Genomic DNA, 20438 nt, shown 5'->3' on the forward strand with positions numbered 1-20438 from the left:
TAGGAATCTGCCTGCCAATGCAGGGGACATGGGTTCGAGCCCTGGTCTGGGAGGATCCCACATGCTGCGGAGCAACTAAGCCCGTGCACTTCAGCTACTGAGCCCGCGCTCTAGAGCCTACGAGCCACAACTACTGAGCCCATGCACCACAACTACTGAAGCCTGCGCACCCTAGAGCCCGTGCTCCGTAACACGAGAGGCCACCACAATGAGAAGCTCGCGCACCGCGGTGAAGAGTAGCTCTTGCTCGCCACAGCTAGAGAAAGCCCGCACGCAGCAACAGACCCAATGCAGCCAAAAATAAATAAATAAAAATAAATTTAAAAAATAAATTACATTTCCAAAATGTATCCATCTTTTTACATAGTTATCAGGAACAGTATTTTCTTAAGCACTGTACACATGATCTTATTAATATAAAGGTAAGAAATAGATCTCTGTCTTACATAGAAAACTGGAGGTTTGTATGGTAAGTTTTAGGGTGGATCCTTAGTATTCCCTTAGTTTTATATAATCATTTGGAAGGCCAGGTCTAGCTTGCTGAGTCTCGTAGAGTTTTAGGTGAGTCACATCTTCTCCCTTTTTAATTAAGGCTGGATGTATTTACATAACACACACACCTCCTCTGCCTGGCAGAGAGAAAGCATTTCTTCCTATCAGATAAGTGCTTAGATGAGTTTTGCTCAGAAGGGAATAACATTAAGGAAGTAGCGTAGATTAAAACAACTTGTTTGCAGACAAGAGTCAATAGTACTTATTATATCATACTAATTACCCTCAGCAGAAGATGACCTGAAACCTAGATTTTGGATGCATCTCTTTGTTTGCATCTTGCACAAAGTATAATATTGTAGTATTCAATATATTTTCTTTCTTAAGTTTGAGAAAAGGAATAATCAGCAACTTATCATTGCCCTTTTGGTAAGACAGACACAGAATGAGAACAAGTGTAGGAGTAAAGGCAGAGAGCAAATGTTCTGATCTCGTCAAGGTGCAGAGAGGGAGAACATGGGCTTTGTTACCAATCCATGGCAGCCAAGGGACCCGTCTTTATAATGTGACAGTGGCGTGAGATGTAATAGACACTCAGGCTTAAGTCCTGACTCTCTCCCTGTCTGTATGACTTTATGCAGGGTACTTAACCTTTCTGAACCTGTTTCCTCATTCATAAATAATGGGATAGTAATGTCTACCTTGAAGATTTATTCTAAAGGTTAAATGAGAACTATTCTATCAGCACAATGCCTGGCGCACACTAGGAACTTATAAATGTTTTCTCCTTGTTCTTTCTTCCTTGAAAAGGGTTAATTGAGGACTGTTTCAGCGTCTCCAAGACCACCCCTAGGTTTGATGATTTGCTAGGAAGACTCGTAGGATTCAGTATATAGTTAATCCACAGCTCAGATTTACTGAAGTGGAAGGATACAAACCAAGTCAGCAAAGGGAAATGGTGCAAGGCGTGAAGTCCAGAGGAAACCAGGCGCAGGCTTCCGAGAGCACCTCCCAGTGGACCACCTGAGATATGCTTCGTTCCTCCAGCTGTGAGTTGTAGCAACGAGTTTAAGGAAACTCATTAGAGACTGTGCCCAGGTATTTACTGGGGACTGGTCACATAGGCACCCTCTGCCTCCTACTGTATTCTAAAGTTCCATACTCCCAGAAGGAAAGCAGGTTAGACCATATTACAAACAGTAAGCATCAGTTCTGGGAATGGTGAGAACCCTCCCAAATCTAGGTTCCCAAATGCCGGCCAAGGGCCAACCTTGCAAGCAGGCCTTTCTAAGAACAGCAGTTTCAGACCTGCCGTAGACAGGGACACATAAAATAAATACCTTAAATGAGTAGAAAACTTATGAAATTGGTTTCCTCAAGGAATAATATAGGCAGAGATGTAAATAGTGTCAGAAAGATGATGTTTGTATGGTGCTGGATGACTAATAGGTATTTATTTTTACTATTATTTTTAAACACACCCCAAGAACTACTGGAAATCCATGAAAATCACTAATGACCCGTTCCTCCTCCAGGAACGCTGCCCTCAAATAGGTGGCTACTTTTTAGATGCTTTCGTGTGGCTATTATTTGGACGACATTTCCAACTCGTTGATGCTAACACCCTGGTGACGTCATCTCCCACAATGTGCCACTGACAGTCCTACTAGTGGACTCACTGGGCCGTGAGCCTGAGAGAGGACAGTCCTCTGTGTATCCTTCCCTTGAAGTGTGTGCTCTGACTCAAAATTCTTACATTGATGGAACGGGGGGAGCTCTTACCGGACAAGGGTATTTTGCTGAATTACTTTTTTTAAAAAAGCTCAGGGCAAATGTTAAATGTAGCTCTTGTTAATATCTGTAATGAACATGTAAGGCAGAGGTCTGGAACCTAGGGCTCAGGGATGGTCTTTAGAGGGTCTGTGAACACATGGAAACTGTGCCTAAAATTCGTTCATGTGCACTTTTCTATTTTGAAGGCCTGTAGATTTTATCAACTTGAAGAAATCTTGGCCCCCGATAAAGATTTAAACTCCTGATTTAGACAAAAGGATATAGGAAAGGGATTTTTTGTTGTTTATGTTAGGAGTTGTTTTATATGATTTTCTTCATGAGAGTATTCTAACTTTCATGTTTCTTCCTTGTAGGTATTGTACTGATGACATGTTACAGAGAGAAATGATGTCCAGTCCTTTTCTGGGTAGCTATGGGGTCATCATCTTAGATGATATTCATGAAAGAAGCATTGCAACTGATGTGTTACTTGGACTTCTTAAAGATGTTTTACTGGCAAGACCGGAACTGAAGCTCATAATTAACTCCTCACCTCACCTGATCAGCAAACTCAGTTCTTATTATGGAAACGTGCCTCTCATAGAAGTGAAAAATAAGTACCCAGTGGAGGTTGTGTACCTTAGTGGGGCTCAGAAGGAGTCTTTCGAGTCTATTTTACGCCTTATCTTTGAAATTCACCACTCCGGTGAGAAGGGTGACATTGTAGTCTTTCTGGCCTGTGAACAAGTAAGTAAGTAATATTCATTCTAACCTAAGAGAGTAATAAGTTTACTTATTGGGAACCTTTTAACCTTGTTGGGAACCTTTTAATAACTAACATACAGGTTTCAGTTTACTAATTAACTGATGGAACTGCTATTTGGTTCCATCACACCTCTTTTTTCATACTTTAGAAGAATCCTTGATATAGAGTAAATAAAACCTACGCTGAAAGGCAAACAAGGAAGTGCTTCTAAAGGCAGGAACTGGGGACTTCCCTGGAGTTCCAGTGGTGAGGGCTCTGTGCTTCCACAGCAGGGGGCATGGGTTCGATCCCTGGTTGGGGAACTGACATCCCACAAGCCACAGCATAAATACATACATACATAAACAACCAACCAACCAACCAACCCAGGAGCTGTTCTGAAACACAGAATGGGGGTGGGGAGGTGGGGACTCTGAGGAATTTCTGGGGGTGATCTCCAGAGCTGACCTCCTTCCATGGGATCAGGCAAGATCCTGGGCTGCCCCGAAGGCTTGCTGTGAACTGTCTCAGTAGAGAAGACACAGTCATCTCACACTCACGGCCACCTCCCTCATGGCAGGCGCATGTGCTGGAGATGCGGGACATAAGCTAAGCCCTCCGCATAGAGTCAGGGAACAAAAAAGTACCCACAATGTTCCTACAGCAGTCAGTGGAGTGTTAGGCAGGAAAATATAATTTATAGCACAGTCAGAAGGCTATTTCCCTACACTTTTCTTAAAAAGATGAATGAGAAAAATGTTCACTTCGATATCTGACAATGTCTTTCAAAAGAACAATGGGAAACGTACAGCTAAGCGTCTCTTTTTCTTTTATAGAGTCAAGGTGTCATTTGGGGTTGCATTTTTTTTTTTTTAATGCAGTTACTGTGGCCCTGCTTCTCTCTCCACTGCTCTGCGGGCCAAATCTAAAAGCCTCCAGAATCTCAAGAGTTAGACCTTTCTTCTTAGAGACTGATTTCCTGGCCTTTTTCCCCTACCCGTGATCTCACTCAGAGAGTAAAAAAAGCACTGGCTTTTAGACCATGACCCAGATATGTAGTAATTCCAGTGATTAAACAGAAACCAAAAGGAAACTGTACGATACTGGCTGAGCCACCAGCTGAACAAAGACAAGGACCTCAGCTCTCTACCAGAGCCTTGTCTTAAGTATTCACACGCCTTCACAAGTACCTTCAGGAGTATTTATTCTGCTTTATACTCAAAGCATAAAGGATGACTGATCCTTTAGTTTGTGGAACTTTAGACAGTTTTCTCACAACTTAGATTTTATCTGTTTCCATAAAGAAAGTAATTTAGAATCTCAAATATATGATAACTACAGCATATTTTCCATTTTTCCTGTGTAGATTATACACAGTTTCTTGAATAGTAAATCTTCTACTGATTACAGTGATTTATTCTATGATCGTTCCCTAATCCCGCATGATTCAAGATACTCAAGAAAGTCCTGAGGGAAGTAACAAAATGATTAAGGAGACAGAAGAAAGATTTATGAAAACAATTAGAGGTTCTCAGTATAACTGGCTGAAGCCTAAGGGAGGGAGGAATGGCAGAATTAAAAGAGTCTGAAACATTTGAAAGTTAGAATTGCCAGGTGAAAAGAAGGCATACATTTCGGGGTAGATCGGGTGGGGGACAGTATAATGAAGACTGATAGAATGAGTAGTCATCTTTAGTCAGAGTAACCAAAAATGCCAAAATGGATTTTTGAAAAATAAAGCTCATAACAGAATTGGGGGTAATATTTGATTCTTAAAGTATTTGATTCTTACAAGTTTCATATAAGCTCTAATTAATGGCCTAGTGACTTCTGAATTGTCAGACGTTAGAAGATGCATTTTTACCTAGGATAGTGGTAGAAACTGTAAAATCCACAGGGCTTAGAAAATTATATCATCTTCCTTGAAGTCAGACCAGAAAGACATTTCCTATTAAGGAACCATCCGTCCTGAAAGTCATGAATGTGACGGTGTAGTGAAAGCTCTGGGCGGATTTGGCAATTCTGAGCCTCCGAGAATGAGGATTCGTCATTTTGGCAGGAGCTGCTGCTGTGGCGCGGGTCCAGCACTGGAATCTCTGTGGGGGGGTGGTTCTCCTTGTCCAGAGGCTCCCAGCAGGCTGCCCAGCGGGTGGGGCAGCCGTTCTGCGGGCTGGAGCATACCTTCTCTGGGAACCAGTGTTTTTCCTCACAATTCAGCCCCAAATTCCACAGGTGTTATCTGGGTTTCTTTTCCCCATCTGCCACCTAAAAAGCGGAACATAGTTCAGTATACACTGATGGACTTTTTTCTTTTTTACTACTTATGTCAGGGTTAACACTCTCCTATGGTCTTGGAATTCGTCTTTTGGAAAGTTTTGTCTTGCTCCGACATCCATGTTAACAGCTGTTGATCATTTTTCCCCATGCTGTTTGAAGCTTTCTTGATTTCTATATAAAACTTTAAAATCTGCCATAGCAACTGAATGTCATAGGAAAACAAACCCAAGCCGTCTGACCGAAGTGTACTAACGGTCGCTTTTTCTCTTAGGAAATCCGCTTAAAGTTGCAGAAACACTCTCACGTTTGGCTTGATGAACATTAGGTGCCTCACATTTTCTCGCACTGCTCACTTAGCCCCTCACCTGCTGTGAATTAATACCCGCAACTGCGCGCTCCCCTGGCTCTTGTGCTTAATTGAGGCTTGGAGCCCTGCATGTTTACAGTGTGTTGTTCCTTATCACTTCACCATCTTGTAACCTGATAAAAAAGTGAAATAGATTAAATAGAAAACAAATTAAGGTTAATGACACTATCTAGCCAGATTATCGAGCAGCTTGAAGCCGTCACAAGGAAGATGCTCTTAGGTTGAAGGTTTTCTTGTGAAATGTTCCACCGAGTTGCGGGCCTTTCATTTGGGGGCAGATATCTTCCTTCCGTGCAGGTTGCTGTGTTTTCCTGAGTTTTGCAGGTATTGTAGGAAAGCCCCACATACGTAAATGCTCTGAACACGTTGAATAGGAAGGAAATGAGTGCACAGTTTAAAGCACCGAATGAATATATATATATTTTTTTTGCGGTACGCGGGCCTCTCACTGTTGTGGCCTCTCCCGTTGCGGAGCAACAGGTTCCAGAGGTGAAGCCTCAGTGGCCATGGCTCACGGGCCCAGCCGCTCCGCGACATGTGGGATCTTCCCAGAACGGGGCACGAACCCGTGTCCCCTGCATCAGCGGGCGGACTCTCAACCACTGCGCCACCAGGGAAGCCCCCGAATGAATATTTTAAGTACTTTTTTTTAAAGTCTGAAGATTATGGCCTCAAAGTTTTCTGTCAGCTTGAGGAATCTAAACTAGGTACAATATTTCAGTGCAGTTTGAAGGTTATTTGGATTGGAAATTTGTGAGTGGGTGGCTGGAATCGAATCTCCTCTTTCAGCTCCAGGGTAGCTGTGGAGGGTGAAGTACCAACGTGCAGAGGTTACCACCTGCCACCCAGGAGGAATGTGTGAATGTCCTGTGCAGGGAGACGCAGCTCGAGGACTTGTTCTCCTCCGTAGAAATTTCTAAGCTTTCCTCACTTAAAATGATGACATGATTAGAATTATAAAAATTGGAAGAAATAGCTTTGTTCTGATTATTCCAGCTGACAATTTTTCATTCATTACGGTCATTAATCCTGCTCTTCGCTTGGTTGAAAAAAAAAATCTGCCCCAAGTAAACCAACCCTGCAGAAAAGGGGAGTGTGAACAGGAGAAGGTACCGGGATAACTGCTGTGTGGACCCCAGGGGGCAGCCTCTGCCCTGCTTCCTGGGGGCCTCTCAGCAGCTCAGGAATAACCTTCAAATAGCTCACCCGAGGTCTCACTATTTTTCTAGGCAGATCTGTCCACCTACAAAGCCCTTGAGTTAGTTCAATCCCACTATACAGGTGGCAGGGAAGGAAGGAGAGGTGAGCTGGAGCACTGGACAGTGGACTCGGACTTAACAGTCATGGGAAGGCATCTTTTTTACTCAGATTTTTAGTGAAATCTAATGTATGTAATGAAATGAAATGGGGCTTCTTCCATCTGGTAGTTAGTTAGGCCCTTAAAAAAATAGAAATTTTGGAAACAAATTTAAAAGGAGTAAGAATTACATTAAGTGACATCTTTTTTATATGAGGTCCTAAAAATCTGGTTGTGATTTGAGAAATAGAAAAGTACTGAAGGGCTTCCCTGGTGGCGCAGTGGTTAAGAATCCGCCTGCCAATGCAAGGGACGCAGGTTCGAGCCCTGGCCCGGGAAGATCCCACATGCCGCGGAGCAACTAAGCCTGTGCGCCACAACTACTGAGCCTGCGCTCTAGAGCCCACGAGCCACAACTACTGAGCCCATGTGCCACAACTACTGAAGCCCGCGTGCCTAGAGCCCGTGTTCCAGAAGCCCGCGTGCCTAGAGCCCGTGTTCCAGAAGCCCGTGCCTAGAGCCCGTGTTCCAATGAGAAACCCACATACCACAATGAAGAGTAACCCCCGCTCGCTGCAACTAGAGAAAGCCCGCGCACAGCAACGGAGACCCAACGCAGCCAAAAATCAATTAATTAAAAAGTACTGTGTAAAATGTCTTGCTTTTTGAGCAATTTTACACCAATATACTTACTTGTTTGTGGTTTTAGGGCACATAATTTACTCTTTTATTCAGTATATTTGACAATGAAGCATTTTTAAAGAGTATTTCTAAATTCCTGAATCTTGCAAATATATAAATAGCAGTGAATATTTCCTGCCTATTTCATTGCATTTCTGCTTTTTTTAAAGTGCTAATGGGTAATAATAGTTTTCAAGATGACCCAGATTAGAGACCCTGATTGTGGAATGTGTATGTATATATGCTTCTATTGGAAATCTAGAAATTGTTTTAGAGTTCTTAGTTCTGCCACCATTAAAGCACAGTGATGCATCATCACTGATGTGAGAGTAACTTGTATTCATCTGTCATTGTTAATGGATATGAGAAGTTGCACCGAGCTAGAAAAATAGCAGGATGAATGCATAAAGGCAAAGACAGTACATTTCACAAGAGGAAAGCCATTTTGGACTAAAAGCACTGAAATTATTATTATTATTAGCATTGAAATTATTTATAAACTATATTTAACTTCCCCAAAGACATGTTCTTACGCAGTTATACCTCCTTTTCATAGTTAACGATACCTATAGAAAACACAAGTATTTCTTTCCCTGTATACATTATGCAGCTTTTGCCTATAGTTTTATATAATTTGGAGAAAGTTGTTTGTAATGTACTTTATTCTCACGGATGATGTTATTCTTTTACTTTAGGATATTGAAAAAGCCTATGAAATTATCTGTCAAGAAGGATCTAACATAAACCCAGATCTTGGAGAGCTGGTAGTCGTTCCTTTGTATCCAAAAGAGAAATGTGCATTGTTCAAGCCAAATGATGAAACAGAAAAAAGATGCCAAGTTTATCAGAGACGAGTGGTGTTGACGGCTAGCTCCGGAGAATCTTTGATCTGGAGCAACACAGTCAAATTTGTCATTGATGTCGGGGTGGAGAGAAGAAAGGTAATTACTGTTGAGGCGGTTAAGTAGACTGCTGCTAATTGTCTTGGGCTCCCACCATTTTACTGACCAGAAAGTGAGGAGGAACTATATGATCTGGGGATTTCTCTGTATTTGGCCATGTGTGCAAAGAAGAACTATTGCATCCAGTAACAAAAGTCTTGAGCACATGTAACTGCCTGTCATTAGCAGGTTGATAGTCTGGAAACAAATTAAATTGGTTGAGGGGCCAGAGGAAAAAGTTTTAAGGAAAGACAACTACTAAAGCAAATTACTTGACTCCTAAACGGATCTTTTCTTCTGTACATCCCTTGGGTATTTTTGGTAGCCCCTTTATCAAAGTAATTAGCATCTCCCCCCAGGTAATTTACTAGAAATTAGTGTCAAGTACACTGAGTTTAATTTTTGCAAATTTTGGCTTTATAGTTGACATGATAAAATTCCATCCTAAATTTTATAAAAAGTCTGTATATTTTTAATCACTATCTTTAAATTAAAAATTAGGGGCTTCCCTGGTGGCGCAGTGGTTGAGAGTCCACCTGCCGATGCAGGGGACAGGGGTTCGTGCCCCGGTCCGGGAAGATCCCACATGCCACGGAGCGGCTGGGCCCGTGAGCCATGGCCGCTGAGCCTGTGCGTCCGGAGCCTGTGCTCCGCAACGGGAGAGGCCGCAGCAGTGAGAGGCCCGCATACCGCAAAAAAAAAAAAAAAATTAGGAAAACTGGAAATAGGATATCTCAAACTCTCAAAGACAGTGGGACTTCAGAAATCATAGCATTTAAACTGAAAACAATCTACCCAAGTATTGATCCATTTACCATTATTAGATGTTATATAGCTTTTACCCCTCCAGGAAACTATGGGTCTCTTAAATATCCTTGTTTACTGTGACAGAGCAATTCCAGCCATTAGGAAGGTTCCCTTGGAACCAGTTTGGATTGATCTTATTGAATTAGTCCACCATTCAGAGAACCCAGGGTTATTACTTACCTTTAAACTACGCCTAAGAAAAATCACTGTTAGTGCCATCTGCAGTCTTTGTGTTAGCTGATAGGACTGGAAAAGCCCAGCATATGTGATAAAGATGAGACCCCTGGGATCACAGTCAATTTGAACAGAACCTTGAGGAAATGCAGCACTGTCAGTTGATCATCCTTTTCTCCACGCGGCACATGAGTCAGCGGTACAGCGCTTTGAGAAGTGGCATTTGTATTTCAGCAGATGATACAGAGCTCCCATATTTATTGAAGCTACAATGAAAGCAGACAACCCTTAAATCCATTTATCAAAGCTCTTGCCGTTTCCATCTCAAAGCAAGTGAAACAATAATAAATATTGTACAGAAGAAATGAGTAGCAGAGCCTTTCGTGAAGTAAAGTGTGCAAACAGCAGTCACTTCAGGGCCGGCGAGCCTGCTACATCTTGAGTGAGCTGACGCTAAAGATGCTGTCTTTCGTTTAAAGGTGTACAACCCTAGAATAAGAGCAAACTCACTCGTCACGCAGCCCATCAGCCGGAGCCAAGCAGAGATACGCAAGCAGATTCTCGGTTCATCTTCTCCAGGTAGCGCTGTGGACCCCAAACCCAGCTCACGCTAAGTTCCTGTCTGGAGGCAACACAGAAGCATTAAAACCATCTTCCTTGGTTTCTTCTAGGAAAACTTTTCTGTCTGTACTCTGAGGAATTTGCCTCCGAAGACATGCGGCCACTTAAGCCAGCGGAAATGCAGGAGGCCAACCTCACCAGCATGGTGCTTTTTATGAAGAGAATCGACATCGCGGGCTTAGGCCACTGTGACTTCATGAATAGACCAGGTAGCCGTGTGCCCGCGGGTCAGCAGGCGCCTGGCTGAGCCTTACCCTCATACCTCTTGCCCGTCCCCAGTCCTAAGAGCAGTGGCCCTTGGTGGTGCAAGCAAGCCCGGGGCTTTGGTTTGTCCTGAAGCGCTTTCCCCACTAGAGGTAAACATTCTCTAAACTAATTTTTAAAATGAAAAAAAAAAAAGCTACCCTCCAGGAAATATCTGTTCTGACATTGGAGAAGTGTCTGCCCTTGGCCACTTTAACATAAGGAGATGGGGCCAGGCCAGTAGAAAGCCGGTGGGGCGGGGGATAGTGGAGTACAGGGGTGTGAGGCCGAACTGAACACAGGAGGATTCTTGGCAGCGTTAGTGTTTCTCGGTGGGAAAACTTGTAGGCAAAGGGCCCTTCCTCATGAATCACACCGTCACCTGGGGAAAACCCACTCAAAGTTCACGCCTCTGTAATTAAGGGTAAATGGAGATATGAAGGGGGTATGGTTGTTAAGCAGAAGACTGAGGCCTTAGAATTACAGTCTGAGCGTCTGTCTCCTGGGGAGCTCCCCCCTGCCCTCAAGTTCACTGAGGAGGGCCCTCCACCATGGGAGGGGTGCTGGCTTCCCCCCCGCTAGTATCAGACCTGGCCGGGACCTGGGCTGCTCCCGCGGAAACCACCGGGATGCTGAACAGAAGGCTAAGGAAGCTTAAGGGCAGGCGCTCCTACCGTGTGGCGAGGCTCCCAGAGCCGCAGCCCGCTCCCCGCCGCCCAGTCCCAGCCCTGTTTACTCTGGAACTGCTGCTTCGTTCCCAACCCGCAGCTTAGCTTCACTGCAACTGAGTGGGTATTCGAGTCCCTGTATAATGTTTTCTGGTTTAAGTACTGATTGCCCTTCAGTAGATGTTTAGTTTTCATTTGTGCATTAATAAAAGAGAACATCCTTAATTTTTTCCACACGTTAGGCCCATGGTTAAAATTTTCACTGTGTTTATCAAAGGGGGTGACTGGCAATGTATTCATCTTAGTGTTGTGATATTCATGGCATTTATCAAATTTGCATGAGAGAGCAGCCAGCCAAAAGACCTTGCAAGCAGAGTGTACTTAAAATGGAAACTAGAATTTCTACCGTTTTGCCGTGCTTTGTCTCAGTTCCTATGTTTTTCAGTCATTTTGTGCAGGTAGGATTACAAGCCCTTGAGAAATACAGGTTATATCAGAGTTACGCTTCCTCAAATATTTCTTAAAATAGCGCATAGACTTTGGAGTAGGCGAAGGAAGAGGAGGGTCCCCTAAGAAAGCTAACCTTTGACATGAAGAGGTAGAAGAGAAAATAGAGTGTGGACACAGGTTCTCATCACAAGGAGAGCAGCCAAGTGGACGGTCCAAGACTCCAAGCCTGGATGGTCCTGAGGGGCGGTGTCAGGACCTCATCTAGAGGTCACGACAGGGGCCCATGCTCCTCAGCAGCGCCCAGTCCTTCCCTGGAACCGCAGGGAGTTTTATATTGAAACTCTCCCAGTAAACACTTTGGAAAATCAATTACTTTGGGAAACTCTTTGGAATCGAACGTTTTCAACCGACTCTTCCCCAGAGGAGCAGTGGAATCTCTAGGAGGAAAGGGTCCAGGTGAGCTCCTATCTCATCTAAGACTGATCTCCTTCCTCTGGAGCCACCACCTCCCTTGGAGCTGTGTGTTCTTGCAGGAAAAGGGTTGCTGTTCTCCAGCGGGAGCTCAGAGGCATGCGGGAAAGAGAGGCCTAAATTGAATGCATGTCAAGTAGGCCTTGGCATTGAGGTTCCTGGGGAGATTAGCACATCGCCTGGAGAACCGCCAAGTAGTCCCAGCCGGACGCCCGCCTCTGAGGATGCTAGCCAGCTCGGCTTCAATAGAGCTTTTCCACCCGAGAGAAGGTCCCAGAAAAGGCCCGGCCCCTTCCTAACTAGCTGCAAGGATGAGTATGCTAGTGATAATTATACCTTGAGGGAGTGGCTTGGAGGAAAGAAACAGTCATAGGATGTGAACAGTCATAGGATGTGATGTAAGGTGGTAAAGTATCTGTAGCAAACTCAGGCATTTTTCTTTGATAGCAATGGCCAGAGTGACAGGACTGTGGCAAGTTAGAAAGGGTGTGGGCAGGGGCCTGGGGCTGGGGGGCGGAGGGGGCGGGGAGGGCTGGGGCCCCGGGGTGGGGGGCCGGGGAGGGGGGCGGTTGGTGCAGCCCAAAAAGGCTGGGAAACACGGGCTGCAGGATTCCTTTAGCTGTGATCCCTTAACTCTCAAGTAGTGAAGCCACTCTGCTCCTGGCTTTCACTCTGGCCCCTGAGAAAAAAGGAGTCTAGAAGGTGAGGGTGTGTCACTTGCATCCATTTCTCCCGTCTTTCACCGCTGACCCCAGGGCTTCTGTCCTCGGCCGGCCAGTCACCACTCGAGGCCACCCCCTGAAGAAACAGGTTTCAGTTTTGAAAACTGCTCACCTCTTAAGCCCAAGAATCAACACGTGTTGATTGCCTGGGCACCTTCTTGTCATGATAGTCGCTGTTTGGTGGACTAGCGTGAAGAGAGAAGAGCAGGCCCTGTAACGTCGAAGATTTTCAAAAGCAAACGGCAGACCACAGCCGTGCAGAGGAGTTCCCGTGTCTCTCAGTGGTCACCCTCTGCTGCTCACTCCACAGGGCTTAGAGCTGATAACGGGGGACAAAAGGGTGAGGGTGACAATTTATTTCTGTCCCCTGACAGTACGCACATAACTATTTTCTGCTGTGCTTGGGGAAATGTAACTGTGGATTAACCTGACTCATCGTTTTGAAAGAAAAAAAAAAGACGATGCTTGCAGCTGCCGCATATAACTCCTCTTGTAAATGAAATACACAGATGAAGCAGACCTGCCGCCCTTCTCAGGACTCGCGTAACAGGAGGATAGAGGGTCTGCCCTCTTGTATTATGGGGGTTATTAAGAGGTTCAAATGAGATTATTTATGCAGAAGTGCTCTGTGTACCGTGTAGGGTAGGAGGTGGGCACGTGCCAGCTTTTGTGAGCAGGTCCTTGTGAAATTAAGTGAAACAGAGGCCTTTCCTTTCTCTCCTCTTCAGAGCCAAACTCTTAATCCTATTCCCTAAAAGTCCCAAGACTACTGAGAATCTACACCGTCCAACCAGCACCATCTCAATTCTTCCTTTTCTCCCCTCCGTGGGCTCTTTACTTCGGTGCACACAGTGCCCAAGCTCCAGTCCTAAAACCCACCGGGCCAGAAACTTCATCTGCTCCCGCCCTGTCCAGCGGTCACTCTCTTTTCTCCATGTCCATCTGTATATGTGTACGTGTGTGTAATTCACATGTGTACGAGGCACACGGCAAGCCTTGTGTGAGCACAGCTATCCTCCTTCCCCGGGCCAGCTGCGTCCCTGCCTTTTCTAAGTCCCAGTGTCACCTTGATACACTCTTCCTTTGTGACAGAATTTCTGATGTATAGAAGAATTCTGGGTGCCAGTGCCAGTAATGCCACTCAAACTGGCATAAGCCAGAGGGCGTTGTGATAAGGAACTTGGGGTGTCTTACGAAATCCAAGACGAGAATGTGGCAGTGCCTCAGGGACACCTAAGGACAGAGGCTCGAACAGCACTGGCGCTCAGCTTCTCGTCTCTGTCTCTTGGTTCTTCTCTCTCCTGCTGAGTGCCTGAGTAAGCGTCCCCGTGACGGGGAGGGGAACAACCTGTGATTCCTGCTATGTGACATCTAAAATTTTGGTAGACTTTTCAAGGCCATAGGAAAGATGCCGTGTGGGGCCGCTGATTCTGCCAATGACACAGCAGAGCCTTGGACTCCTCATCTGACCTGCACTCTTGCTTAGAATCAGCACTGGGTCAGTCCCTCCCTCCGAATGGTGGACTTAACCCTTGTTCCAGATTAATGGCCTCTTTGTTTGTGAGCAGCCGTTCTGCAGATACTGTGGCAGGAAAACGCAGATTCAGTATTGGAGCCTGGCATTTGGGGTTCCATGGAGAAAGGGCACCATAACGAAATTGTGGTAATAGCCCTGCAAGTTACTATGAGTGATGGCACTGGGGGAGGTGTGTGACCTTGTAGTGAGCTATCCTACAGGGAGTACAGCTGCCATTGGCAATAGAACTTAATAAAAATGATGATTTGTTCATGTTGAAATTGCCTTTGGAATAAAGCAGTGTGATTTTGCACTGCTGTACAGAAGAGGTCTCACACTAAAACACTTCTATTCCATTTGTAGCATTATCTCCCGTGGATTACACTTAAATAGCACTGCCATAAAGAACCCTCATCTACACCCTTCTGCTTTTATCTAAGACAATTTTATGGGCCATACTGGGGAGATGTCTTAAAATGTAGAATGTAATATTAGCAAATCCTGTTCAGTTATTTATTATTATTCCTTCACCTGTATAATCTGCATTCATTAACTTGTTCTTTCTAATATAATAAAACCCCAAGAACTTCCTCTCTTTATTTGGTGTTCGGACCGAGAGCTGAATCATGACGTTATGTCCGTTAGTAACTCTGTGTGCAGCCAACTCAACTCCAGGACATAAAAATGAGAAGTAGGTGCCCTTTGGGGACAGAGGCTGGCTGTTAAGCCAGATGGGCTTACAGGGACAGTTGCCAGAGATCCTGTAACTTACAATGCAGCAGCTTTGCTGATTTATGGAAACTGGTTTCCACACAACTTTCAGGAATTAACTTTGTGCTCCCAGTGCCCTCCTGCTCTGTTTAATCTGAGATGCTTATTTCTGCTGCTGCTTCTTGCACCTTCTCTGGCATGTCAGCTGTTACTTTTTTTTCCCCCCAATCTTATGCTCAGTTAAGTTTTTCTATTGTGCTGTTTGTTGAACAGAAATCCTTAATTTTTTTTAATTTTTTAATTTTATCTTTTTATACTGCAGGTTCTTATTAGTCATCAATTTTATACACATCAGTGTATACATGTCAATCCCAATTGCCCAATTCAGCACACACACACCCCACCCCCCCGCGGCTTTCCCCCCTTGGTGTCCATACGTTTGTTCTTTACATCTGTGTGTCAACTTCTGCCCTGCAGACCAGTTCATCTGTACCATTTTCCTAGGTTGCACATACATGCGTTAATATACGATATTTATTTTTCTCTTTCTGACTTACTTCACTCTGTATGACAGTCTCTATATCCATCCACGTCTCAACAAGCGGCCCAGTTAGTTCCTTTTTATGGCTGAGTGATATTCCATTGTATATATGTATCACATCTTCTTTATCCATTCATCTGTTGATGGGCATTTAGGTTGCTTCCGTGACCTGGCTATGGTAAATAGTGCTGCAATGAACATTGGGGTGCATGTGTCTTTTTGAATTATGCTTTTCTCTGGGTATATGCCCAGTAGTAGGATTTCTGGGTCATATGGTAATTCTGTTTTTAGCTTTTTAAGGAACCTCCATACTGTTCTCCATAGTGGCTGTATCAATTTACATTCCCACCAACAGTGCAAGAGGGTTCCCTTTTCTCCACACCTTCTCCAGCATTTGTTGTTTGTAGATTTTCTGATGCCCATTCTAACTGGTGTGAGGTGATACCTCATTGTAGTTTTGATTTGCATTTCTCTAATAATTAGTGATGTTGAGCAGCTTTTCATGTGCTTCTTGGCCATCTGTATGTCTTCTTTGGAGAAATGTCTATTTAGGTCTTCTGCCCATTTTTGGATTGGGTTGTTCGTTTCTTTAATATTGAGCTGCATGAGCTGTTTATATATTTTGGAGATTAATCCTTTGTCCGTTGATTTGTTTGCAAATATTTTCTCACATTCTGAGGGTTGTCTTTTCATCTTGTTTATGGTTTCCTTTGCTGTGCAAAAGCTTTTAAGTTTCATTAGGTCCCATTTGTTTATTTTTGTTTTTATTTCCATTACTCCAGGAGGTGGATCAAAAAAGATCTTGCTGTGATTTATGTTAAAGAGTGTTCTTCCTATGTTTTCCTCTAAGAGTTTTATAGTGTCTGGTCTTAAATTTAGGTCTTGAATCCATTTTGAGTTTATTTTTGTGTATGGTGTTAGGGAGTGTTCTAATTTCATTCTTTTACATGTAGCTGTCCAGTTTTCCCAGCACCACTTATTGAAGAGACTGTCTTTTCTCCATTGTATATCCTTGCCTCCTTTGTCATAGATTAGTTGACCATAGGTGTGTGAGTTTATCTCTGGGCTATCTTTTTCCATTGATCTATGTTTCTGTTTTTGTGCCAGTACCATATTTCTTGATTACTGTAGCTTTGTAGTATAGTCTGAAGTCAGGGAGTCTGATTCCTCCTGCTCTGTTTTTTTCCCTCAAGACTGCTTTGGCTATTTGGGGTCTTTTGTGTCTCCATACAAATTTTAAGATTTTTTTTTTTCTAGTTCTGTAAAAAGTGCCATTGGTAATTTGATAGGGATTGCATTGAATCTGTAGATTGCTTTGGGTAGTAGAATCATTTTAACAATGTGGATTCTTCCAATCCAAGAACATGGTATATCTCTCCATCTATTTGTATCATCTTAATTTCTTTCATCAGTGTCTTATAGTTTTCTGCATACAGGTCTTTTGTCTCCCTAGGTAGATTTATTCCTAGGTATTTTATTCTTTTTGTTGCAATGGTAAATGGTAGTGTTTCCTTAATTTCTCTTTCAGATTTTTCATCATTAGTGTATAGGAATGCAAGAGATTTCTGTGCATTAATTTTGTATCCTGCAACTTTACCAAATTCATTGATTAGCTCTAATAGTTTTCTGGTGGCATTTTTACGATTCTCTATGTGTAGTATCATGTCATCTGCAAACAGGGACAGTTTTACTTCTTCTTTTCCAATTTGTATTCCTGTTATTTTTCTTGTCTGATTGCCCTGGCTAGGACTTCCAAAACTATGTTGAATAATAGTGGTGAGAGTGGACATCCTTGTCTTGTTCCTGATCTTAGAGGAAATGCTTTCAGTTTTTCACCATTGAGAATGATGTTTGCTGTGGGTTTGTCGTATATGGCCTTTATTATGTTGAGGTAGGTTCCCTCTATGCCCACTTCTGGAGAGTTTTTATCATAAATGGGTGTTGAATTCTGTCAAAAGCTTTTTCTGCATCTATTGAGATGATCATATGGTTTTTATTCTTCAATTTGTTAATATGGTGTATCACATTGATTGATCTGCATATATTGAAGAATCCTTGCATCCCTGGGATAAATCCCACTTGATCATGGTGTATGATCCTTTTAACGTGTTGTTGGATTCTGTTTGCTAGTATTTTGTTGAGGATTTTTGCATCTATATTCATGAGTGATATTGGTCTGTAATTTTCTTTTTTTGTAGTATCTTTGTCTGGTTTTGGTATCAGGGTGATGGTGGCCTCATAGAATGAGTTCGGGAGTGTTCCTTCCTCTGCAATTTTTTGGAAGAGTTTGAGAAGGATGGGTGTTAGCTCTTCTTTAAATGTTTGATAGAATTCACTGTGAAGCCATCTGGTCCTGGACTTCTGTTTGTTGGAAGAATTTTAATCACAGTTTCAATTTCATTACTGGTGATTGGTCTCTTCATATTTTCCATTTCTTCCTGGTTCAGTCTTGGAAAGTTATACCTTTCTAAGAATTTGTCCATTTCTTCCAGGTTGTCCATTTTATTGCATAGAGTTGCTTGTAGTAGTCTCTTAGGATGCTTTGTATTTCTGTGGTGTCTGTTGTAACTTCTCCTTTTTCATTTCTAATTTTATTGATTTGAGTCCTCTCCCTCTTTTTCTTGATGAGTCTTGGTAATGGTTTATCAATTTTGTTTATCTTCTCAAAGAACCAGCTTTTAGTTTTATTGATCTTTGCTATTGTTTTCTTTGTTTCTATTTCATTTATTTCTGCTGTGATCTTTTTGATTTCTTTCCTTGGGCTAACTTTGGGTTTTGTTTGTTTTGCCTTCTCTAGTTCCTTTAGGTGTAAGGTTAGATGGTTTATTTGAGATTTTTCTTGTTTCTTGAGGTAGGCTGGTATAGCTATAAACTTCCCTCTTAGAACTGCTTTTCCCTCATCCCATAGGTTTTGGATAGTCGTGTTTTCATTGTCATTTGTCTCTAGGTATTTTTTGATTTCCTCTTTGATTTCTTCTGTGATCTCTTGGTTATTTAGTAACGTATTGTTTAGCCTCCATGTGTTTGTGTTTTTTATGGGTTTTTTTCCCTGTAATTGAATTCCACCATTCTGTCTTCCAGATCACTTATCTGTTCTTCTGCCTCAGTTATTCTGCTATTGCTTCCTTCTAATGTAGTTTTCATTTCAGTTATTGTATTGTTCATCTCTGTTTGTTTGTTCTTTAATTCTTCTAGGTCTTTGTTAAACATTTCTTGCATCTTCTCGATCTTTGTCTCCATTCTTTTTCTGAGGTCCTAGATCATCTTCACTATCATTATTCTGAATTCTTTTTCTGGAAGGTTGCCTATCTCCACTTCATTTAGTTGTTTTTCTGGGTTTTTATCTCTTTCCTTCATCTGGTACGCAGCCCTCTGCCTTTTCATCTTGTCTATCTTTCTGTGAATGTGGTTTTTGTTCCATAGGCTGCAGGATTGTAGTTCTTGCTTCTGCTGTCTGCCCTCTGGTGGATGAGGCCATCTCTGTTACTTTTGATTTCATGGCTCACTGATGGCTCGGACTCTTTTTCTAAATAGCCCATCTGTTTACTTCCCGGGACTGTGATTTCTCAAGGTCTCATCCTTGCCCCAGGGTCTCCAAATGAACAAGGAGTCCACCAGTGCTCCTGGCTAGTGCCCTGGAGAGGCCAAGGGGTCAGAATCCAAGAACGGAATCCCGAGGCCGTGCTCTTCTCAGTTTTAAATCTTGACAAAAGAAACCAAAAACAGGGACGTTCAGCTTCTTTTCTCCATGGTGGGGTGAAAGCCACACCCGAGTCCTCTAGCAGATGCCTGGGTTCTCTGCAGGCTTTCTCACAGCCCCCCTCAGCCCAGCACTACTTGCTTTCACAGTAACTGATCTTTCACCGGCCAATCACGTGTCAGAGGTGGAGGCCAGGCCCGTTCCACGCTCTCTCCTCCAGCAAGAGGCCTGGGGATGTGAGGAGCCGCATGCAGCACCGGGGGTCCTTCCGCAGCCCGCAGCGGGATCTCTCCCAGTGTTCCCAGGTCTCTTGATGGGAATGGGGGGACTTTATCAAATCTGAATTTGGGACTGGCTTTTGAGTTACACAGTTTGCTTGAAATTTTGAGAAATAGCTTAGTGGTCAAAGTTTGGGCAGCAAATAAGTAAATTTGTACTGTTCATTACCTTGAACTCCCAGCTACAAGGAGGTTAAACTGCTTCCCAGGTCCCCACAGCCTCTGTCTCCCGCCTGCCAGGAACATGTTGGAAGTGAGACAAGTGAAAGCCGTTGAGTAGCTCATAAATCCTTCGTTTCTGGGGTAGAACAATCCAGCAGCTTCATGCTGTGTGATTTGCTTCTTTGTGAGGCCTGGTGAAAAACACATGTATCCATTTTAATGTGACTTTATTTTGCAAGGACAAGGAGAATACCTCACTTTGAATAAATGGATTTATCTTTGTAGGTGGCTATTAAGCATATATAATAAAACTACACCATTATTGATGTCATATAAACTTATAAGGGAAATAAAGGGATGGAGAAAATTAGGCTTTGGTCCTTACTTGTACTGGCAGATAGCTCTTTCAGCATCCTTGTCTACCATTTCTGTCATCTGGGTCAGTTTCAATTGGTTCGTTTTTCTCTTTGTTATGGGATATATTTTCCTGCTTCTCATGCCTCATGATGTTTGTTGGATGCTAGACATTGTCCACTTTACTGGGTTGGATACTGGGTATTTTGTATTCCTGTAAATATTCTGGAGCTTCGTCCTGGGTGGCAGAGTGATCCTTTCAGGTCTTGACTTTAGGATTAGTTAGGTGGCACTGGAACAGTGTACATGTGGAGTGTAGTTATTCTGTGTTCCCCCCCCCCGCCCCCAGAGTCCCACGAATCATGAGGCTTTGCAGCCTGGCTGGTGGGAACGGCCGTATCTGGATCCCGTGTGAGCACCGGGTGCTGACCCTCTGCTCTTCTGGAT

General features: G+C 43.4%; 1 protein-coding gene across 3 annotated transcripts in view; it reads left to right on the forward strand.

Annotated features, from left to right (window-relative positions):
* The window catches only part of DHX32 (DEAH-box helicase 32 (putative)), a 52420-nt gene that overhangs the window by 26049 nt on the left and 5933 nt on the right, over positions 1–20438 (forward strand). For all 3 annotated transcript variants that reach the window (XM_019940244.3, XM_019940243.3, XM_019940242.3), the window contains 4 exons: positions 2640–3012; positions 8328–8573; positions 10034–10133; positions 10226–10384. In XM_019940244.3, the coding sequence (XP_019795803.2) occupies positions 2640–3012; positions 8328–8573; positions 10034–10133; positions 10226–10384 (878 nt within the window). The remainder of the gene's footprint in view (positions 1–2639; positions 3013–8327; positions 8574–10033; positions 10134–10225; positions 10385–20438) is intronic.

The sequence above is a fragment of the Tursiops truncatus genome, chromosome 16 (genome assembly GCF_011762595.2).
Source record: "Tursiops truncatus isolate mTurTru1 chromosome 16, mTurTru1.mat.Y, whole genome shotgun sequence".
NCBI classification, from domain to species: domain Eukaryota; kingdom Metazoa; phylum Chordata; class Mammalia; order Artiodactyla; family Delphinidae; genus Tursiops; species Tursiops truncatus.